Here is a 24,529-nt window from a genome sequence, read left to right on the forward strand (position 1 = left end):
TACGGGATTTGCTGCTAACTTGGGCTACCCTGCTTTCCCATCTTCGCTCCGCTATCCACCTCTTTGGACACATGCAAATAACATATCGATGCTGCTTTTTCAAATAAAGCCAAAACCGATCCCCCGCTCTTTGTACCAGACCGCCCTTTTCGTGGCTTTTGGCCATCGTCGTCGTCGTCGTAGTCTGTTGTCCCAGGGGGATTTAGTGGCATTGCCGGAACGTGCTGCTGCACATGCATCAATTGGGGGCCAGCACACAGCACAGCTGTAGCTGCACGCTATTGTAGGGGCTACGTTAGAACGGAAATACCGTTAAAGCCACAAAAACCAGCACCACACAGCAAATATACGCAGATACCCGCACATATGTATGTATGTATGTACATACTCGTTCATATGTGTTAGCACATCAAGAAGTAAAATAAATAATGAAAAAAAGCCTAGCTGCCGGTCTGAAGCTACCAGATCTATCGCTTCAATGTTATAGTCATCGGATTTTTATAAAATTTTCTTTTTCTATGAGTAAACACCTGAAACTGTGGAATTTGGTAGAATTATCATCTGAAACAAGAATGAAATCGCTGAATGCAAAGGTTTTGCATTGGACCTACAATGTAAATGCTCCACAGTTCCTCACACGACGTGCTGAGAGTCTATTTTTCCTAGAAACATACGGATGCTAATCATCTTTATGGATACGAAAATTCTTCAAAATGTACAAGTACACAAAGTTGCCTGGTTAAACCTTTTAAGCCCTGTCCAAAACTTCTATCATTCAATTTGGGCAAGAAGGTTTCATATAACTAAACATACATATATGAAAAATCATTAATTGTTTCTGGTAAAAAAAACGACAGAAAACAATCATTCATATAAATGCTAAATATTATAAATAGCTGTACATATGGTATAATCCGATTTTGATATCTTTTAATGAGTTATACCTACATATACATATGTCCATAAAACATACAATAAAGCTCATAAATGTTACTTGATATTATCTAAGGTGATATTAATCTGAGTCAGACACAACGTACATACGATTATCCATATGACTGAATGTGGATCTGAACATTCTGAACATACTGAAAAAAACTACAGATATACTACACATTCTCTTTGGGATCGAAAAGTTTAGTGCGATGCGTACATCTAGTCAAAATAATAATATATTACTCCAAAAGCATGAACAGTGGATGCGGGCTTTACAAATCATTGTTTGACCAAAATGTTGCCCGGCATTTGATTTCTGTTGATTAAAAAGCCGCAAAATTAAATTTTGTACCATAAATCGTCTGCCCTTTTTCACCACTTGTACCATAATTCATATAAATTTGTTTTTGCAATTTCGACTGCAAATATACACACATATAATTGCAAAATGCGGGCTGGGGCCAACAAATTTCATAAATTTCCTTAACATAATTTATTTATTTTTATTTATACTTTTTCCTCCATGACCAACGGAATGCCCCCCTCCCGCCGACCAAGTTTTGATTATATAAATGACGAACACGCAGTGTTTGGCAGGCTGCCTGCACTGAATGGATGGGAGTCCCTCTCTCACAGGTGTAACATGTATGCCAAGGTGCCAAAGCAAGCAAAAAAAAAAAAAACCAACTCAAGGCCAAACCACTTGACTAGAAAGAGATGCCATGAGACAGTCAGACAGGCGGAGATGATGGTGAAAGAGGCAATGGCTCGCAGGTGTGTGCGGTGCGGTGTGGTTCAGGTGTGCGTGGGAATCACCAGCGACCCACGCAGAGGTGCAAAGTAGTTGCCACTTAAAGGGCGCAAAAAAAAAACTTCAAACAAACAGCAGCCAAAAAGCTTTGAAGGGGTTTCTCTTTGGTGTGGCATCTCTCTGAATGCCAAATGGTTCTGGAGAGGGGCGGCGACCCACTGTATATGCAGATATGCGCCGGGTATGTTGCTTTGGGCCATTGACAGTAAATCTGTTCAAGTTGACTTGGCAGAAAGTATGAAAAAGAGCCCGAAAAAAACTACACACTTGCACAGTAAAAGGCGAATGGAAAAAAATAAGAAACGAGAACGATTCCGAGCATGCACAAGCGTATAAGCAACAAGATACGAGTATTGTATGTTGAAGAAGTGTGGCAGGACTGGAGTCGTCTGGATAGTTCACAGATATCAGCCGAATCAGGTTCGTGGGAGATTTGCAAGGAATATCACAAAAAGAAGTCAAAAAACTATATTTTTATTTGATATGGAAAGAATACGAAAGTTCACTGATTTCCAGACAGGATTGCCCTCGGAATTTTCAAAGCAAACCTCTTCCATTGGGTGAACTTTGGTCTTGAGTTCTTTAAATGCTTTCAAAGAATTCCGTTTTGTTGGAAGATTTGCTACTTTGGATCATTTTGCTTTAAATGCTTTTAATTGGAAAGGTTGCTGGGCCCAAACATATACATATGTACATACATATAAATCTACAGAGCTACTACATTCTTCTATTAATGGCTTTTTCTATTAATTCTTACGAAAATGGCGAACCCCTTAAGAATATTTACCAAATTTCTATAAGAAAAACTTGGCTTGAACAGCTTTTAAATGTGGAAAGTTGTAAGGAGTAGACAGGCGAAAATCCTCTAGCTGAACCCTCCATGAGGATGGCAGCTGGGCAATGGAAACTCAAAACCCCAGACAACTTGTAATACATTGCCGCATGCTCCCGTCAAAAGTAATGCAGTGTCTAGTTAAGGAACTACTCCCATCATAGAGAGGGTTACTGTCGACGGATGCGCACCACGGTATTGACAATAAGAAAGGGCTCCTGTCCGCGATAGCGCTAGCACAATGGGCCTTTAAAGAGCCCAAGCCCCGGTTCTTTCAAATAGTTAGATTCTTACTATCTAAGACCGGTTGCTAATAAGCGTGCGATTACATGTAGCACATCGCAAATGAATACAACTTTGTATGAGCAGGAAAAAAATGAAAACATATTTTCCGATATTTTAAGTTTCTATTTATACAATTGGATATTTTTCCCGTATAACTTAATATATTAAATACATTTATTTCTAATCACACCTCAAATTTAGCTTCACCCAAATAGACCAAAACAACAGATAAACTGGTACCGATATCAATAGTTGGCATGGGTTACAGAAGTAGATTGTTCCTTACTTCACGAATTCTTCATTTTCTTTTGGTTTCATACAATGCGATTGGCAAAACGAAGGCTTATTTAGTTAAAGTATTTCAATTTACAAATGAAAAACAGCTTTTTTTTCTTTACATACATATGTATGTATCTTAGAGGGAAAATCATCTTGTGACTTGGCTTAAACAGCTTATTAGTGGTTCACGGATTCGCAGTGTTCTGTTAAATGTCAAATTACAACAGTCCCTCTGTGTGTGCCGGTTTGGATTGGTTTAATCCGCTGCAGTTGGGTGTATTTTGACCTGGTGTCAGAACGGTATTATTTTGACGTTCGTAGTAAAGTGGGAGGCGGATGGATTGTTTGCTCTACGCTTTGATCTCCTCCTACCTTCTGTCCTGCTGTCAACTCCGTTCAACTCAATTTGATTTTTATTCTGTACGTTGTTTTGTGGCTCGCTGATTTATTCAAAAGATTTTCAATATTTAATTGCTTTTCGCTCGAGAAGAAACCCCTTGTGTGTGTGTCCGGCTGTGTCGTCGGTCATATTTTTTTGTCCAGAATTTGCACGCTATTTATTATTTATTTGTTGTCCATTATTAAAGATTTCGAGTTAAAAGCTTAATGTTCAGCATTTATATTTAATTAATATTTTTTTAATTTAGTTTTTCTTTATGTTTCACTGTTTTTTGTTTCTCTTCCCGCTCTTCGCCGTGTGTTTTTTATTCGTTTTTCGGTTGCACTTTTTGTGCGCTTGTTCTGTTGGCCCCCACTTCGAAAATGCCTTTGAACTAAATTGCTCTCTCTCCCTCTCTTTTGCTCGCTCTACACCTCACTCTCTCTATCTCTCGCTTTCACTCTTCCTTATATATGTATATGCGTGTGTGTGAGTGTATGTGTGTGCCTACCTACATTGCATGCAGTTGTTGTTGCTGCTGACGCCGCTGCTGCTGCTGCTGCTGCTGCTGCTACTTCTGTGGCTGCTCTGGCATCATTGCCATCATCATCATCGTCGTCGTCGTCGTCGCGGGCGCTTGGCAACCCTGACCTGAATTTAACTCTAAAATTTGTGCGCGCTCTAGAATTTCTCTTTTTCTATTTTTTTTTTTTTGCTTCCCTTCGTGTTCCTCTGTTTTGATACCCTTCGAGCCAGGCTCAGAACTTTTCCAGACGAATCTTGTCCGTTAGTATTAAACTTTCCCAATTTCAAACCCTTTGCGCCGCATACTACAATCTAGGAACGGATCATATAGTGCAGTTTAGTAAGATAAAAACTTTTATTTTGGTTTAATCGTTCAATTACTTGGCTCTTTGTTTTGAGCCAAATCTTGATCTTGATCCAAATATTATAGCAGCTATAGCAATCATTTCTAAGAGAAAATCACTGTGGAAAGTCGTTGCCATATTTATTCTATGTCTTTTAATTGAGTCCACACATATGTATGTACATGTATTCATTCAGTTTAAGGTTAGTTTGTACAAACCTACTCGAGAAATCATCAATGGAGGAAGTTCTTCAACACCGTTTTATAATGCTAAATACTACGCCTGAAGTCATCAACCATCAACTGTGTTGCGCCTGGACATCTGTTGAAATCGGACAAGCAATTACTGTGTTTGACACCATAATAATTTGAAAACTTTAAACACGTTTTTGCTGTAAAGGGTATACGAATGTCCGACCCCTGAGCTCCCCTTACTTTCCTGTTTGTTGCTGTTTTCGTGGGGCATATCTGTAAGCGAGTCGCACACACACACACAGCCAGCGAGAACCAGTGAAAGTCATGCTCACATGTGTGTGAGTGTTAATTTAATATTTGTTTGTGCCGCAAAACGAAGAGTAAAATAAGAGTAAATTTAAATTTTTTCAAGTTAGTTGCACCTTGTAAACCGTGCGTGATGCGCACGGGATTAGTAGTAGTAAAAAAGCAGGACCCCTGCAAATAAATATCACAAAGGCATACCAGAAAGAGTTCTGGACATTTTCCAGTATTTAATTCAAAAATTCTGAAAATGCATTAAATACTTTATAGAGAAGAGAGAATATAACCAAATTTGGTTTAAGTCTCATAAGAACCTGCTTCGTTGGTGTCTGCAAGAAAAGTTGAGAGAGAAGAGCGGTCTGCTTTAACAAAGAGAGAGAGAGAGAGGGAGAGCGCATGTAGCACTTTTCGGCTCCGATACCAACTCCGGCCTTTACGCATAAATATATTGTCGTATATGAGTTACTTTCTATATTCCATTTCCTGCATCCGACCAATTTTATAATAGCCTCTTCAAGGGCAGTCGCCAAGGAAGCACATCAATCCACTGGCCAAGTAGGGAAATGCTCGCAAGCAATTCATCAATTACGACGACCAGTAAGTGGTTCAATCTCATAGTGCCAGTACCCCACTTCTATCATCAAATCTGTCAGAGAATTTCCCGCAAGTAACTTAAATACAGCTCAAACCACCAGTACTGGCATTTATGCTCTATCCTTGCGTCTTCCGCTGCCACAGCCAGTGGCAGTTCCCAATCCCATTCCGATTCCGATTCCCATTCCCATAGCCAATGCCCCGTCAGGTATGCCAGCTTGTTGTGTGTTGGAGTTATGTGTGTAACTGCCATACACACAATGTCCTTCTTGCTTTGTCCCTAGGCTAGCGGTGGGTGAGCCGAGTCAGTTGGTTAAGGGCCCTGTCAACTGGCATACGAAACCAATTTCCTTTTTATGGCAAATGAAATGAAAATTTGAAATGACCACAAAACCAGACAGACCAAACAGACCAAAGCAGAGGAGATAGAGCGTGATAGAGATGGAAGTGAAGAGGGAAAATCAGGGAATCGTTGGGAAGACAAGAAAGGAGGGGGCTGGGGAATATCTGTGCAGGAAATAGCCACTCGGACATGATGCAACAATGTACGGCAATGCCAACTCGGCGTCTGCCCGTATGACAATCACCTACACCATGCACTATGCTACTATCTAAAATGATAATTAAATACTATATCCTAAGCATATGTGGTTCTTAAAGTCAGCAAGGGAAAACCATTTATAAGTATTTGTTTGTTTTTTTCTAAAATGTATGCAGAATTTACTCTTAAGTAGTACTAGAGTTGAGAACTTTCGTCTTTTCTTTCATTTCGGCTCGGGCTTGTCATATCCAAAAGAGCTACTATTTTTCCACTACCTAAATGGGAAGTTATTCTGTTCTGTGCTTCAGATATTCAGCTCTAAAAATCAATGTCAGCTAGCTGTTCTTTTATGGGGTCCGATAGGGTCCGCATGTCGTTCTTGGTTAGGCAGAGAACTTTCTCGGATTGGATTGGAGTGGATTGGTTGGTGGCATCATGCCAAAAGTTGGTGTCATACAGGCACTACTGGAGATAGTTTCAAAATAGCTCCAGCGACGACACATTAACGATGAAAAGTAGCCGAGAGCAGACAGCAGTCGACACGCATACTCACACACAAACACACACACACAAACCCAGCCAAGAACAAGGACAATCAAATAGCTGAATTAGCCATGCACCAACCGAACAGCAAACGGTATTCTCTGCACACTGCTTCCTCTTCTGGCCTGCTTATGGATACGAAACAGCTGCTCCTGATGCTCCTTTTCCTCTCATTCCTGTTTCACTTTTTGGGGTCAACCAAGCAATCTACCCGCAGCGGCTTTGCGGTGGATTTATTTTATTGCCAACAAAAAAAAAAAAACAAAAACCGACGCACCCAAAGCAGTCAAGCAGTTTCAAGTACAGTGAAGGATCTTTTAGATGGACATCCATCTGGCAGCTCCAGGCTCACGGTACATTCGGTGTTCAAATTTCCCATAAGCGATCAGAATAGCCAAGTCTTTTGATACGCAGACAATACGAAAATACTATTTTCTTACATTAATTTTGCAAGTCCAGTCAATGACAAGGTACAAAAATGTTTCCAATTCGATGCAAATTATGTTAATGATAGGAAGAACGATCGAAGACAGACTTTCCGTCTGCCAAAAGACCTTCCACTGTTTAAGATATTGGGATAGGTTGGGTGGTAGTCAAACACTGACATTTCGCCCCACCTCGAGTCTGTTGGTGGGTCTGCCAAGTTGCCTTTTGTGTGGTTTTTGCTTTAATCCTTTCGCTTTTCTCAACTAAACTAACCTCACTTTTCGCTTTCTCCATATCTCGCTGTCGTTTTGTCCGTGTCTGTGTCTCTTCAGCACCGGGAGAGCACCGCGCATCTCATAAAACGCCATACATATGCGCATTTGATTTGATTTGATTTAATTTTATTGCCTTTTATGTATGTTACCCTCTGCTTGCTGCTTGACTGCTTCTCGTTGCCAAGAAATTGAGGAGGGTCTGGGTGGGCATGGAATAGTACAGGGATATACAAACCTTCCACTTTGTGCTGGAATTAATTTAATTTGATTTTTATTTATTTATGCCGATGGCAATTGTGTTTTGTTTTGTTTTGAGCAGGCCAATTTACAAATCTAAGGAAATACTCAATACAAGTGTAGAAAAAAGGTTAAGTAAACCCAAAAAAAAAACCCGAGAATATTTTCCAATTACGAACTTCAATACCGAATTGTTCAAGTGTTTAGATAGATTTATATTGTTACAGACAGTAAAATAAGAATGCCAAAGTTAAAGAAATATTCAAAATGGTAGAAAGCTTCAAATTTTGGTTGCCATATCTTCTGGTATATCAGGTCCTTTCCATCCACATAAATCAAAATTCGTTTGCAGCTTACAGCGTAATTTTTACCGCTGGGAAAGTACGTTCAAAAGATTTTATTTTGTCGCACTGTGTAATTAATAATTAAACAAATTTATTCTAATTTTTGTAAGTAATTTTAAAACTAATCGGTTTAAGACAACATCCTTTGAACGATAATTCATTTACGGTGTGATCTTTTTTGTTGTAATTTTGAAATGTTATTACTGCCCAGCTACGAATTTCAAAAGATCTGAACAGCGGGTGCATTTCAAAGACAGAATAACATAGTCGACGATATCATCGAATCTTTTCTTTTTGCCACGCGTCTAGTTGTTTATCTATCTATCTAAGACATATACGAGAATCCGCTCCCCCAAGTTAGTCGGTATGTTGGTCTCTCTGTCAGTCTGTCGCTTTGACAGCCAGTTGGCTATTCAACTGTGTCATGTCTCTGGGTCTGAGGCCTATTTGTCTGTCGCCATTTTTCTCCGGTCTGGACTCAAGTCCTTTTCATATGGCCAGTCATGTAGCACGCATCATCATTTATCAAAGTCCGCGGCAACAATTCGCAGGGCTGACAGCAAGCCAAAAACCATCTAATCCAACAATCCTGCAATGGCATCTGCCCTCAAAGTCGTCGCCGTTGCCTTCCCGTTTTCACTTTCTTTTCGACTGTTGTTCGTTTTACTTTCTTTCGTTGTTGTCGCCGCTTATCTTGGAAGTTTGGCGTTGATTTGTCACAGTATGTACAGTACGTATGATTAAACACGAATGAAAATTAATCTACCAGAATATCTATCTGTGCGTACGATTTGTAACTATTTGAAAGCAATCGTTGAATTTGAAACTTCACATGTTCTTTGATTGTACATAAAATGCCTCCACATATGTGTATGTACAATTTACATACGTCTATTGGTAAGCAGGCAGACAAAGCCCAACCTCTTGGGGACCCCAACGTCAGAATTCGGTGGGATAGTGTCGACGCATAAACTACTTACATAAGCAAGTGAGTCAAGCTTTGCTTCAGTAAGGGTTTTGACTGTAACCCAAATAATATTCGACCTAGATCAATTTGATCCCGCACTAGGAAACTGTCGATTGAGAGCATTCCGCCCATGTTCGTACATATATTCCAGTATTCCCCAGTTCCAATGTACGAAAATTCAATTTAAATCTTTATTTGTGTAATTTGATTGTTTAATATTAATTTAACGCTTATTCCTACCTTAAAACGCGTACAGTGTGGCTCCATGGCGGATTAAGGGAGATATAACGGCCGGATGGTACTTCGTTGCTAGGAAGCGAAAAGGATAGATGGAGTGCAGGAATATATTGAATAATTTACATAAGTCTTAATTACTGATTACCGGGTAGGTTAGTCGGGCTGTTATGTAAACGCATAAGTCTACACACCTACATATACATATGTATATGAAAATGTGTCCCCTTTCGATGTTTACCAAACTGGATTTCGTTCGCTCTTAACTGTTAATAGATTCTAGGGTAACTAAAACCAAATTTGCGGCTCACTCTCAACTGAATTCCGTCACACTGTTTCCGTCTGTTTCCTCCTCTGGGATTCCCTCCAGTAGTTTGAAACACTACCTCATAATTATGTATGTTTCAATCAAGTTAGAGCCCACAAGGCATACATATTGCAGTCTACTCGTTCGTTAGTCAACGCGAAAACACCCAACAACACCAACAAGCCCTCATCCACACGCCTCACACACCATTGACAGTGATTTATCAGCGACTGTCAAAAGTGGCTTTCGTCCAGTGCGTGGTCAAGGTAAAAATGTAATAATTAGCCGCAGTGATGTGATGATACTCGTATTCTGGGCAGGTCAGCGGGGTTCCAGGCCCAGACCCAGGCCATCCCAAAATATCTATCCCCCCCATTGGCGATGGCCATATTCTTCCCCCTGACTCGATTTTGAGCTTGGCCATCAGCAATTTGTCAAAGTTTTGCCGGAACAATGAATGCTGGTCGGTTTAGGGGTGCTGCGGCGTGGTGTGGGCTGGTGGAGGTGATTGGATGGATATAGAGCAGGGAGGGGATATCGTAGAGTGCGTGTCGTAATTCGGTTGGTATTGGATGTGGAAGGGCAGCCCTCCGCGGGTCGACCACTCCATTGATCGTGCTGTTTGCTTGTTTGTTATCCCACCAGCACCGCAACGCACCAGAGGCACCAACGCAACCTACCATCAAATTTCCTGTTCCCCCGGCTACTCCACATCCACATCGAAATCCAAGCAAAAAGTGCGCAAAATGCACAAAAAAGAGAGGAATATTTTGAAGCAGTAACCCGGGACCGGGACCCAGTGTTCGAGGGGTAGCCGTACCTGCAACCGGACCAGCTGCAGTTGATCCTGACCAAATGCAATCTGTGCGCACGAATGCAAAAATTGATTTTAATTCAATTATGAGTGCCGTGCGTAATTTATGCATTGCTAAAATCTACCACAAAACCGAGGACCAGCAACACACTCTTAACGATCCATTCTCCGCCTTCTCGGCCCTCCTCCCCCATGCGTACACCATTTCCGTTTTCATTTTCATTTCCATTTCTGTTCTTTGGAGGAGAACAAAAAGTGTTGCCTACTTTTTGGGGCTGCCCGCTTTTTGGGTTGTTAGTGCTTTCCACATTTTCATGAAGTTTTAGCTGAATTAAGTTAATTAATTGGCACATCATTACCGTCACCGTGCACTTTTTTTTTTGTTGCAGGCCCCCTTTGACCTTTCTAATTGCGGCTTAGACAGGCCCACACCGCACCCACCCACCCCACCGGAAAAGAAAAGGAAATGCCAGTGCAAAACTTTTGCCGCCTCTCCACCTTTCCCCGAAAATATGGTGAAAGCTTCAGATTCTGCTGCTGCCACGTCCACTGCCGCCTTCATTTGTCCCATGCTATTGTCAAGTTTCAGCCTCCCCTCCCCACTCTCTCTCTCTCTCTCTCTCTCTCTCTCTCTCTCTCTCTCTCTCTTTCTCTCTAAGCTGCCACATTAGCAACTGAGGTGCAAAGTTTACGAGTGTCCCTTTTCGCTTCTTCTTTTTCATGTCTTCTTTTCTTTACCCTAAAATATACCTTAGTCTTTGGAAATCCCTTACAGCCGAGACTGATCTTACTTTAGGGCCTTAGACATAGAAATATGTTGCTTAGAAAATCCTACGAAAATGTAAATGATCTTTTTTTTAAGGATTAACACTCTAAAATGTCAATTACAACTAATTAGCCATGGGGAGCCATTTATTATAAGCAGTCCTTGTTTCGATACATTTTTTAGGACTTTGAAATGAAATAAATAATTGGTATTAGAGAAGTTAAATTAATCTCAGTTTGTTAGTCTTTTATGATCTTGGATCTAAACATGGTGATTATTTTAGTTGAGAACAAACTTATATTAATTTTTAGTGCCTTGTGTAGGGTATGTGCCGCGTCGATCCTATCCGGTTGCAGCCTCATTCCCTCTCGTTTTTGTGTGTTTTTTTTTTGTTTTTTGTTAACACTGCTTATGGCTGTTGTTGGTTGTTGTTCCTTGGGTATTTTATGTTGATGCTGATGTTGTTTGTTGGGATTTTGAGTGAAAGTGATGATGAAAACTTCTGCTTATGTTTCCGTTGACACGGCAAGAGAATAAGTAGCAGAGTGCCTTGTGCCAAGTGGCTCGAAAAAGTGAAAACCAGTGTGACCTGGTGGGCCCTCTGTCCTATCCAGAGTGGACCTGGGTATCCGTCCCCGTTTTGGGATTTTTCATGTGCGCTGGCCCATTAAAATTGACACTCATTGCATCTAGGCAATTAGACTAATTGACTTTTAACCAGTTCGCGGCACATGTGAACCATTATCCCCCCTGCCCCCTACCCCATCCGCTCCCAATTCACCTGTTTTAACATTCGTGAATGTTGCATGGATGGACGGACACCAGTGCCGCAATGGCGAAATGAGGTTGCAGGTAATGGGAAGCTAATAAGTCATTTAGTTTATCGATGGGTTGCAATGTCAATTGACAATAATGAGCAGTCGATAGCAATATTTTGCAGTTTTTAATTATCTTCAAAGATATAAGACATATCCTGTTCGTATACGATTAATCTCTCTTCGATTTTGTTGTGTCACGAATACAAATTGTGTTACAAAATTGATGTTTATTCGTATGACTTCTGAACACAATGTATTGAACAGGCAAATTATTTTTAGAAATTTAAATTGAATACTCCATAGAACACCAGAAGGTACCCTCATGCTTATTTCCATATATTTTTATACGTAGATATGGCATGGCGTGGTAAAATCAAAGGCTCTTCAGCTGGTGTCTACCCGTACTGGTGGAGACTCTTTCTGGCACTAACTGAACACAGCCAGGAGTGTGGGAGAAGTAGTCAGAACCGCGGAATGGTGGAGAACTGGAGATGAATGATGTGCGGGGTATTTGGAAACAGTTGCCGCATGGCGTTAGTCAAGCTAAAGGGATGCAAGTCAACTGCGCTTAGCGCTGCACTCACTCAGTCAGGACGTAGTAGCAGGAGCAGGCACGGATCCGGGCCGGGACTCACCGACAAACCCAAAAAGTCGGGCCATCTCTCTCCTTGTTGCTGGCTCAGTCCGTGTACGAGTCGCTCATTCATTCATTTGCTCACCCAGCCATTCATTCATTTCCTTGATTATGTTTCTTATCAATGATAAATGAATATGAACGTGGTACTACCAACCAGCACTCAAAACTGCTGTAAACTGCTAACAAAGTGAAAGTACGAGTAGAGCCAGAATCAGAGCGGGAGAACGTAGGAAGGGGTTTTATGTGTGTGGGGTCCAGGCCAGGGATGCCTTTGGTTTTGCGCCAAGTTGGGAGACAGATTTCGTTGGGTTTAGACGTTGGGTTACCTGTATTCCGTAAGTGAAAAGGGTGTTGCCAAGAAATTACTTATCGCTGATAAATGGTCCTTCGCTTTTCATACGTTTCGATAAATTACAAGCACTTTCATTACAGCTTATGATTATCATAGTACCAAAGGATTTTTGTCTGGCTGAAGGACCTTCCATATGGTTTAATAAGTGGTTTAAACTGGTGGATTTAAGAGCTATATCGTTTGTTGAAAATGTAATTACACTAAATTCGAATTATAGTTTCTTTAATTTCTTAATTTCAATTAATAACAATTCTTGTCTATTGTTTTCAGCGATACAACCACTCCCCACCTGTGTACATTTATCCATATATGGATACCCAAGCCGATATACTCCATTCGAAAAGGCTATCATGCATCGCAAATCCCAGAGTCCGCTGGAGCGAAAGCCAAAGGGAAAAGGAAAGTCAAGCGTGGCCCCGAAAATTCTGAAGCGCCGAACCAACGAAACTGCTCCTGACGGCTGAATCTAACCCCACGCCCAGCCCACACATAGGACGCCTGCCCAGGATCCCACAGCCAAAATTCCGAAGTGGCCCCAGACCAGAACTGTTCCAGCCATGGCCCCGAACCACACCGCACTGCACCGGGCAGGACAGGACAGGACAGGGCAGGACAGGGCAGGGCAGGGCAGGGAAGGGGAGGACCAGGTCGGTCCCGCCATCACTTGATTGCCACAACGACTTTGGAGCGAAAAGTTCTTTGTGGTTAAGCGTTGGACGAGAGGGCATGGGCCAAATTCTCGCTGGAAATCAGCTCGATGGGGCGCTTCAAGTGGGCGGTCGGAAATTTTCCAGCACTTTAGAAATAAAATTTTTAACAACTCGTCGAGGCGGCCGCTAAATGCGTCGACGCTTAAACTCCCCAAGGGAGGAGGCAACGGGTGCCCTGCTTCACCTGAGGTGCGGTGGGGTGGGGTGGGTTTGTGTTTCTGTCGAGATGATGGCCATATTCCTTGACCTTCCTCCCAGACAAATTCTGAGCCTTCGCCAGCCCGCTCCTTTGCTTGATGCAGAAACTTTTTGCATTGCAGATGAAATATGCAAAAAGGACCATCATCATCATCAGGGTCTCATCCGCTTCTAACATCAATTACGCACACATTGCAACATGTGGCATGCCGCACAGACACCCAGTCACCCAGCCACGCAGCCACCCAGAAGTGGCCAGCTCCGCCATCTTTTGATGGACCTTCTGATGAATTAATAATGCCAAGAGCTGCACATTCCCCTGCCATTATACCTGACATATCCTCACGTAATTATGTCACGCCTCCGATGGGATAAAAGGAAGGCGGCAGAAGGCCTTAATGCCTGTCCTGTCTTATGCGGCATCGATTGTCCAGCGTCTAAGCCTTCTCTCGTTTCTGGCGCTTTTCTGCTGCTGCCACTGCTGCATTATTTATCGCAATTGACGTTGAATAATTAGCCTTTCGTTTTTCCGGGCTCAAAACTGTCCGCGGTATGTGCCAGTATGAGTCCGAGTACTTGGCTGCTTTATCATTTGTGATATATGAGTAGTCAATGGGGGCCATCAATATTTCCCGGGCTAATGACTCCTCCAGCTTGCTGTGTCATCCCTTTAAAATGGGATCATGGTTGTACCGGGCAAGGAGGGCTATAATTAGAGGGTGAAATGATAATGAGGATAATGATGGCTCAAATGACTAGCAGGAAATTGTAGGTTACTAAAGGCTTGACCAAGTTATTTCAATTAAAAGTGTATCTTTCTGCAATGAGTCGGCTATCGCTGCAACTCTAGCAAATTGAGTTCAAGCATACATATGTCTATGCTTTTGTTTAGAAAGGAATGGAACATGTCCTTTTCGTGGTTCATTATGATCCTTATGAGGTCTATATGATTATTAATACTTGGTTCCATGGCCATTTGCTGATTGCAGAGGGTGACACCAATTCACTAGAAGAGTGCCTTTTTCCATGCCGATCGAATTCCTGCCAGGCTGGAGGCCTGGATACAAATGCAATACTTTTCGGTGGACTGGGGGATAACGAAATAATTTCATTGTTTGAAATACGAAAAGAAGAGAACCCAGTCTTCGTATCCAGCTGATTCTCGAATAACTGGTCTGTAACCCTGACCTTTTTCTTAGCTGCATCTACTCTAAGCCCTCCAATCTGGGTTCTGATCAGGCCAGGCCAAGTGGAAGAAGTGAAAAGGCAATGCAAAGGATCAATTGGAGCTAGAGAAGCGTCGCCCAAGTACCGTCCTCCAGGCACTCGGTCTACTCGCCTCCTCCACACACACGTCATACTCAAAGCCATCACTGCCGCATTGCCAACATTCTGGCCGCACCTGCGGGTGTGTCATAACTTTGTCAAGTGCCACTCAACACACACTGAGACGCAGCGAGGGAGACACCAAGGAGGAGCCATCCAAAGTGAAATCAAAGCAGCAGAAGTGAAAGAACCCACCCAAAATAGAGGCAAACAAATTCGCGCCCATTTAAATAAAAAAAACATAAAAAAAGTACAGCCACCGACAGAGGTGTGGGTGCGGAGCAGGTCCTAGAGGTGGGTTAACAGCTGGCACCAAACTGAGCAATGTGCGGCCCACCAGGACCGTGTCATGTGGAGCACCAGCAGCAATCACGAGAAGGGGCAACAGCAAGTGCCAGACAAAACCAGCTGGGAAATTGTGGAAAGCGGTGAACGAAAAGTGTGGGGGGGAAACAGCAGCACCAAACAGAACAGCAAAAAAAGGCAGACGTTTGTGGCACCCTTTCGGGTGCCCCGACATCCGTGTAAATATTTTGTGTTATCTACAAGATTCATTAAATAGAAATTACAAAATCTCACATACGTAGATATGATTTTGCCACATCCACAATTTTTAAGATACGAGACAGCCGAATAATAGTCTCAACGTGGCTGATTATCTCCTCCAGTCTAGTCTAAATGTCTGAATGAAGGATGGTACGTTGATGGTGGGAAGAAACAGAGACAGAAGGAGAGGGAAATGCAACGGCAGGTGCCGTATGGAAACAGCCAGAATATGTTTCATCAAGTAATAAGAGGATAGACGGAAGGATGCAAACTGAGTGCCCGTTCCAGTAGTGTCGCGGCAGAGATTATATCACATACTTCCTCGTTCCCTGTGTCCATGGATTGTCCGGGTAGCCATTGCGCAATAAATTAATCAATGGCATTCAATTTAATTTTTGAGACAAAAGAAGCTGTAGAACAGCCACAGGGCAGACGTCGTCACACGAATCTGCCCTTAGGGCTCAAATCCAAGAATCAAGCCGCAAAAATGCGCGGCACATGCGTCGTATGCGTAATCTGAACCAAGTGATGGTGGCGATGGAGGCGATGGAGGTGTCTGAAGAGAAGGAAAGCTTGAGCATAACCAACAGGGGAGCTAGAAAAAAAGGCTTTTCCTAAGGGGGAAACTTCACTTGAACGCCTTTGTCAATTTGTTTGCCGTCGTCCTCCAGTCGACAATTGAAGAGCGAGAGTTTCCACAAAGGTGTACACGTGCCACGTGGGGTCCTGTTTTCTCTTCAATGGCCTCCTTTTTCCTGGCCTTTCCTCTGCTGAACTAACAGAGGTCCGCCTGTTGACTCTGCCATCAGGCGGCAATTGATTTAACTGCGTTTGCATTTAAAATTCGCACGAAATGTTTCGGCAAAAGGCACAGATCTTTTGTCAGTTGTAAAACCCACCTTTCCCCTAAGAAGAAGAAAGAAAAAAGGGAGTGGGAAGGGGAAGGGACCTTGTATAAAGTAAACGAAGGAAAGCGGGTAAAAAGGTGGAAGTAATCTTCCTTAAAAGATTAATGGATCTATATTCACTTTCATAAAGTCAGGCGGGGACGTAAAGATCTTTAAAAAGTTAAGGTCCGTGGGGACTTTAAACGGGCTTCAGCTAAAGTAGTTGATAAAGATGAAAAGTAGGTCCAATCGATAAATAAATCTTGAAAAAAGGTCAATATTGAAGACTGGATGTTATAGTGGCCGTAAAGGGTACTTAAAGCGTTTTCGCAGGTTCGACTTGGAATGCTTTAAGGTCGCTAGCCAGAAAGGGGAGTTCGGGCAGTTCGATATTAATAATTTCTCAATAAAGTAAAGATATTTTCGGTATATAATTTGTCTGTGAAAGCAACAATTTCAAAGTTTTAGTTTGAAGGAGAACATATCGTAGCACCGATATCTAGGAGGTTAACAATACATTGCGAAAGTTGAATGCCAGGTAATACAATACTTAAAATTTGTAATTCATTGTTTTTCATTTTATTTTTAAATTGTAAAATATTCCCTTGGCCATCCAGTCAGATGGCGGATGGCAGATGCCAGTCCACCGCCGCCAGCTCTATCTGAAAAAGGGTACATACTACGTAGGCATCAAATGTGACATTAGAGAGGTGGAGAATGTCAACCTACCGATGTAAAAACAACCGGAAGAGGTCAAGGCGCTGTCAAGACTCTACGCGACTCATCAAATGTCTTGCATCTGCTTCCCGATTTCGGCCAGGGCCCCCAAATGAACCGAAGTTTGCGTCTGTTTAAAATTCAAAATACTTGTATTTCATCATTTCATTTTACTCAAAAATTTTAAGTTCCAGCGAAAATTATTCCAGGTTATGCATTACGTAAAGCAGGTTTATCTTTTGGGTTTCTTGCAACGATTACCTCTAGTTTATCCACTTAGATGGTGGTCCCCGGGTCTTCTAAACATCAAAGGCGCACTTCCCCGGTAGGGGACGAAAGTGGCCGGGAGCTACTCACCACTCAACTAAATGAAGCCCGATACAGCAGAAATAGCGGCAGAAGCACGAACATCATGCCGTTAGAAATGCTGAACGTCCAGGGAGTGTGGGTGCCCCACCATGTGGTGCCAATCGTAGGCGATGGAGCCTGCCTGTTCCGGGCACTCTCTTTTCTGATCTTCAACACCCAGGACCAGGCCCGGACGGTGCGGCAGCAGATAGTCCATCTTGTGACAAGTGAGTGGCAGACATTCAGCATCCTATCGCACGATTCACGTGGCGATAACTATCGTAGTGCCGCTGCCTATTCAGCCGAGATGTCACAGCCCTACACCTACGGCAGCCTTTGCGAGCTGATGGCCGCCGGTATCATATACCACTTCCGCTTTGAGGTCTATCGCAACGGAATTCTTTACACGAGTACCGGCAGTCTCGATCTTCCAGTACGCAGACTAAGATTCAGGGACAATCTGTCAGCCGGGCACTTCGATGCCTACGTACCCATGGTCAGAGGTGGTAGACGGGCATCTGCCATCTGACTGGATGGATTTCATCAATACAATGAAATTACAAGTTCTAAATGTTATCTAGGATAAAATTAAAAGGAAAGCAGAGTACCATCAGCACCTGTAATGCAATTGTAGGCCAGCCGAAAAGTGACTCTCACCCTTCAAGCAATTCACCAAATTTTGTCTGTCTCTTCTGGATCTCCATATCTCAAGGATGCAACTTACCAATTGGTGTCATATCCATTAGGTAAGCCCCTTTTTATTTTTCCCAGCTGCCTACTTTCAATGGGAGCTCCGATTCGACCTACAATTTGTAGCTTTCCTCGCAACTTGGCTATCTGCTCTGTTGATTGACTGAAGGCAGATGAGAGTGCCCCCAAGCAGGGCATGACTCTGGGCCCCTCATTGAATGTATCTATATGACTTTGGCCCCCCTCCATACTCACACAGAAACATACGGACACTTCCACACACATGACAGTACATCCCAGGCAGCCCCAGTCCTCCCATAGGCATGACAAATGTCTGGGACATTTCGGCATACTTGTCAGGAGCTCAAAGCCCAAAAGCCAATGCCCCTGGCACACCAGCAACCAACACAGAAAAGAAAACGGAAAAAAGGAATGATACAAAAAAAACAAAGAAAGACCAGAAAGAGTTTTCCACAGTTGTTTTTTGTTCCCGGTGTTTCCGGGTTTCCGGGTTTCCTTGGCGGTTGCAGATTTTTGCATTCCGTTTGATTGTCTGCCGAGAAGAGGCCTAAATTTATTAAAACTCAAAAAATTTCCGTACTACCGCAATTCAATATAATTGAAATTTTATTTGTACTCGATAAAAAAAGAACATCGATTGCTGCTTCCCCTGGTACACCTGGAATACCATGACTTTTCCTTCCGGCTCTTCAAACTTCAACTCCTTCTGCGCGCAGGCATTTGCGTATTCAAGCGAGGACTCGCAGTCGATAAGGAAGTGTGTTGAAGTTTCCCCAACTGCACTTGCATCCCCATAGATAGATAGTAAATGAAAGGCTATTAATACGCAAGATGCTGGTTGGCAGGGGACTTGGACTTGTGCATGTAGGATTTCGATTTGAGCACTACAGATTTAAGAGGAGGTTAATAGGTGGTTAATTGTTCTGATTTAAAATCAGTCTTGTTCTCTTTTCTTCCATCTTGATTGCTAATATGTCGGTATTTGTAGGTCGTTAATCAATTTGTCTACGGAGATCGACAAATGGTCGAAACTGGCGAACGGACGAAAAACTGTCATCAATTGGATCGATAAATGTTCAACAGGTCCACCATCGCACTCGCCGCTCCTCCTTGACACCTTTCGGCGTGGCTTTGATTAAGAACAGCAGCGGAAAAACTTTGTTGCCAGTGCTGTCAGTGGACTGATGGCTTTGGGTCCCTTCTCCGTCTCTCCGTCTCACTCCGTGCAAGGTCAGTTTTAATGGCAGTTTACACATTTATCTCCCACCGAAGGTTATTTCCTCCCCCCACCATCCTCTTCGAGCAGCTTCCGTCCCATCATAGACCATCAGTGTCTGTGGGCGTGGCTAAAACTTTAAGCAAGCGCAGCATTTAAGGAATCGGCAAATTCAAAAAATTATATGATAGTAATATCTTACATCATAGTAATAGGATGGAATACGATACCGCAGTTTCAGCTTAAAGAATCTGAGCAAAGACAAAGCCCAGAAAAAAATACTGGTAGCCAGAGGTAGAGAGAAAGGGAAGAGAGCTGTATAGAGTGGAAAGAAAGAAGGTTTAAAATTCGAATTAATGATGTTTGTTGCTCCTTTAATGTTTCAAACGCTGAAGTCTCAGACGAAGAAGTAGAAGGAAAGACGGTGACAGACAGATTGGAAGGAAGATTTTAGGTGGCAGGTGGCAAGTGAGAGAGAGAGAGACAGAGCGTGGAAGGAAACAGACAGAGCGATATAAAGACAGCAAGAGAGGCAGGCCGACAGACAGAGCGAGACAAGTAGTGGGGAGTCAATAATTTATCCGGCCCATCCTCACATCCGCAGCATCTTCCCCTCTGAGTTTTTCGTACACCTTTTTCCGCTCTCTTCCGCCAGCCTCCACCAGCCACGCTCCACCAATATCTTAAACGCTTTTCCTTGAGCCATTAGCTTTTCATTAGCCACTTTTATGCGTGTCGATTTTCGGTGGGGTTTTAATTAGTGCAAAGCCACAACAAGCAGAGCGGAGCTTTAAATTTTTTTATGGGTCCCAGCTGATAAAAAAAACGTATGCTTTGATTTTTTGTTTTCTTTTTTTCGGGAGTCGCGAGAAGTGAGGGAGTGAGGAATTTGACGTTTATTACCCCATGTGTGTTTTGAATTTATAAAATCACTTTACGATCCAAACTTTATGCTTGTACTAATGACAGCTCCAGATTGGTTACAGTGGAACGCAGGCCATGTGATTCGGGAATTTGGACGAATTTTTGATTCGGCGGTAAGCTTGGCTACGCTGCGCCTAGTTTTGAAGAAATTCGTACTTCTGAAACGCTAATGAACTCATCAATCAATGGGCTTAAAGTTCAAAGATCATTTGTTGCGGCATTCTTTTTGATTCTGATAATTTGATCAAATTCGTTTCTTCTGTTTTCATAAGGAGTCGTAAGGTATCGCCTATGAAAATCTTTGAATAATCGACTAAGTTGCAGCCGTTTAGGCAATCCTCTGAAAACCACATTTTACCGTTACACACCGATCAGTACCTCCTTACTTTCCCCGAAAAATACAAAAAAAGACTGGAAACGGTAGGTAACGGTAAAATGTGATGAAAGGTCGATTGTGACGATGTATAGTTATCGGTTTAAGGACCCAAATATGTGCATTTTATTTATAAGTATTATATTCGGTTTTTTTTTAAATTTTTTTATTACACAGTGCTAGAAAGTGCAAATTTTTGTAGGCCTGGTGACGTAGATCTTGTGAATTTTGTGTTCTTTTGAGTACTTTCTCCACCCACTGTGGTGCCTGTGGTTTGAGACTCGTTTAATGCCTGGGCGATTATTTTTGTAAGCGCCACCTTAGCCCGGGCCCAATGGCTTCCGTTTAACATTCTGATGGGATCATTATTTCTGTTTTTCTTTTTCTTTATCTTTTTTCCCATCTTGCTTCTCTTTTAATTAACCAAAGCTTTTGGCTAGGCTGGAGAGGTGGTGTTCGGGAGTGTTGCTGTGTACTATGTGACAGCCTACTTCTGGGAAGGGCTGGGAAGGCAGAGGGAAAGCAGGGGCAGTGAGGCAGTGAGCCAGCGGCAGCGACAGCGGCAGCTCAACTTGCAACACACGGGGTCAGCTTAAAACTGGAAACTCAATTAGGTTGCATGCGAGCTCATCGTTGCCTTGTCAAACACGTGGCATGAAGTTGCCGGATGGCAGCCAATGGGTGGCAATGGCGGGGCCAAGCAGCTGGAGCGGGAGCGGGAGCAGGAGCAGGAGTGTGTGTGCGGCAAAATCACAGCGACAACAGAAAGTACAAGAGAAGTACAACAATTACACGAGTAGTCGTTCAGAGAGTGAGCGAAAGGGGGGCCCGACCAGGCATGATGGGGGAAGCGACAACACTAAATACCCAGCAAGTGGAAAGTGGAAAACGGAAACGGAAATGACACACATAGAGAGCGAGCGAGAGTGGTGCTGAAGATGTGGAGAATGTGTGCCGCTTGTAATTCATAGAAATAGCCTCCAATAGCTGGGTGGGTGTGTGTTTCCCCGCTCCCCACGCCCCGGCCCACTCGGGGTATACGTGGGTACTCCCCAGCTCCGACCATGTCAGCATTTTTAACTCTCATGTGTTAAAAACGAGATCCGGGCAAAGACAAACGAGTCCGGGACATGCCAGGCCAAACATAGCCGCTACAACACTACAATGAACCAATCTCTCGTCCTCTCTCTCTCTCTCTGCCATCACTCCTTCTGCCCCCTCCACGCTGTCTCTGCCTTTTGTTGCTTTCGTTCCTTTATCTGGTTCCTGCTCAAAGCTTGCCAAGAGCAGAGCTTCAATTCAATTCAACTGCGCCAAGTTCATTGTTTATTTTTCATTTAATTTTACACTATTTTTTCCCCTTTTTGTTTTTTTGTAACAGCTCATCTTAGAGACCGTGTCCAGTTTACCATTGAATGCTTCATTCCTTGATACCCTGGAAAGACCGAAAGACAGAAAGACAGCAAGAGACAGCCAAAAGGCTAGATAAAAAGCTGTAAGCTGTGGAATGAGATGTCTCGGAAAATTGTTACTGAGCTTAAAAGAAAATCCCAATTCAGCAAGTACAGAGAATATTTTTAAAACTTTAAATAAATCCGCAATTCCATCTTAAGTGGAACTGATAGGCTTGTGGGCTATATATATTTTTAAGAGTTACAGTCTAAAACATTTATCATGCTTATAAATTCCAAAAGCACTGAGAAATGTCAAAAATTGTACATGGCTTAAAGTCGAACCTGTGAATAGTTTTTTAAAGAAATATAAACAAATTTTATGACATTACCACAATATTGGGAGAATAATATCCGTAAGTGACTCTATGCAAATCTCGCAACTATCTTAGATTTAAAAGAAAGCTTTTAAAAAATTTGTTCTTTAATTTTCGTCTGTCATGGGAATCAAAGTAATATTTATCATAGAGATCCTTGAGCTGGTGCACTATATATATTTCAGGTATTGCACATAACAAGGTTAGGCTCCCTTTTCGATCTTTTATATACATATACACCCTAACATTAAAGCATATTCACTCACTAGACTCCATCTAACATTTTGGAGTTCTTCTCCATACCTGGCACTCAAGGAGTACAGGGGGTATATCAAATTTGCGTAAATGTATGAATCCTAAGGAATGGGTTTACCAATCAGGTTGTGACGAAATAATTATTATAGCTAGAATAACGAAAACAGTTTTCAAAGGATAGGTTTCGACATCAGGCTCTCTATTCAATGAGAGAGCACCGGCTCTCTCTCCCTCCCGGTGAGACTCGTGATCGAAGATATAGCCCCTACCCTTCCTATCATAATTTTATGATATTTTATTTGAAACTTACTTAAACTATCAGCCATATTCCGGCCTTCGACAAATTGTTTGCGATTATGATTTGGGAAAAATTTGTACAAATTGAAATTTATGTGCTTCGGTTTTCGCGCTTTTGTGCTTCAATACACCGGAGTACCGGGTATTTAAATGTCGAGGCGAGTGTGCCTCAGATCAAACGTTCCGACTGGTTTTTTCTGTATGTTTTGTTCATCTCGTTCGTCGGCAAAATTCAATTATGGGAAAGGAACGAAACGGAGCGTACCGGAATGGACGTCCGTGTACGCGACTGGCGGAGCGGTGTCATTTGGTGGGCGTGTGGATGGGATTGGGGTTAGGGGTTAGGGGTTAGGGAGGAAAGAGAGAAAATTTTCGGCGCGTAAATGACAAAAGTTTTGTAGTACCCGAATGTTGATCTTTAGTCAGGTCGGGGTACAGGGGCACAGAATGGGGTGTGGATGGGGATAGGGATAAGGATGAGGATGAGGAGGGGCGTGGCAGCTAGAACACACGGTAAGCGGGCAACATCGTTAGCTAACTGACAGCACTGAGGGGCCTGTGGGAGGTATAGAGAGGGAGAGTGCTGTAAGTGGCATCCTTGAAAGTTGCGTCGAGGCGCCGCACGCAATTTGCTGCAACAACAACAGCAGTTGTCGCCCTGCCCCATGGCCTCGCCCACTCATACACAGACACAGACACACACACACGCAGACGCACACACACAAAAAATCAAAACAAAGGTCATTAGAGAACGAGAAGGAGAGAGAGAGAGAGTGAAGGGGATAAAAAGTGAGTGTGTCAGAAAGAGAGAAACATACAGTAGTAAGAATCCTAGTCCAAGCTCTGTTGAGTGGAATCTTCGGCTGTCTTGCCATGGGCCACGGTGTGTGTACACATATACGAGTGCACACACATCTAGCCGGTGGCATGCAGAGTGCGGCACGCGGTACCAGGCAGGTCTCAAGCCGTAGCTGAGTATGACAGGAGCTGAACTCGAGTCGCTGCAGTTGTCAGACTCGGGTACTAGCTCTGCTAGTACCAAGACCAAAATGTGCCAAATTGAGATAAAGAACCATTGAAAATTTTGTGTTAGCTCTACTTAGTTGTTCATGAGGTGCCTGCGGGTCCGGGGCTTGCCGCTTGCTGCAATGTGTTTCAATGTACTTCAATTTTTGCGTCGAGAATGCCAACAAATTTGGAAAAAGAATTTGTCAGAATGGGATGGTTTCATTAATATCCGATTTCATTCATTCAGCTGCTCCTCCCATCAGTAGTGCCCAACAAGCACTACCAATTCTCATATAACCATACTTGTCCTGTCCTTTACGGACACTTTTCAGACAGACCTCGTACAACTGGCTCTAGCGTATTCAAACTCATTCTAATCTATCCAACTATGTGATAATAAATATTATGCTTGCACATTACAATCCGAATAATAATAGACCCACTTTAAATTGGCCCAACCCAAACTAAAATAAGTCATCCTAGCCAACCTAAGCTAAGCCCT

At 42.8% G+C, this 24,529-nt stretch overlaps 1 protein-coding gene across 2 annotated transcripts; it reads left to right on the top strand.

Moving 5' to 3' along the window:
• The first annotated feature begins 17,246 nt into the window (after nucleotides 1–17,246).
• Nucleotides 17,247–18,088, top strand: LOC108165189 (OTU domain-containing protein 1-like). 2 transcript variants are annotated; one of them, XM_033386251.1, is made up of 3 exons: nucleotides 17,247–17,348; nucleotides 17,408–17,702; nucleotides 17,761–18,088. In XM_033386251.1, exons 1-3 carry the CDS (start codon nucleotides 17,340–17,342, stop codon nucleotides 17,820–17,822), a joined length of 366 nt encoding a protein of 121 aa, XP_033242142.1. In that variant the 5' UTR covers nucleotides 17,247–17,339; the 3' UTR covers nucleotides 17,823–18,088. The 2 variants fall into 2 exon arrangements, with proteins under 2 accessions (XP_033242142.1, XP_033242138.1); XM_033386247.1 differs by having other exon boundaries at nucleotides 17,408–18,088.
• Nucleotides 18,089–24,529: the final 6,441 nt, after the last annotated feature.

The sequence above is a fragment of the Drosophila miranda genome, chromosome XL (assembly GCF_003369915.1).
Source record: "Drosophila miranda strain MSH22 chromosome XL, D.miranda_PacBio2.1, whole genome shotgun sequence".
NCBI classification, from domain to species: Eukaryota; Metazoa; Arthropoda; class Insecta; order Diptera; family Drosophilidae; genus Drosophila; species Drosophila miranda.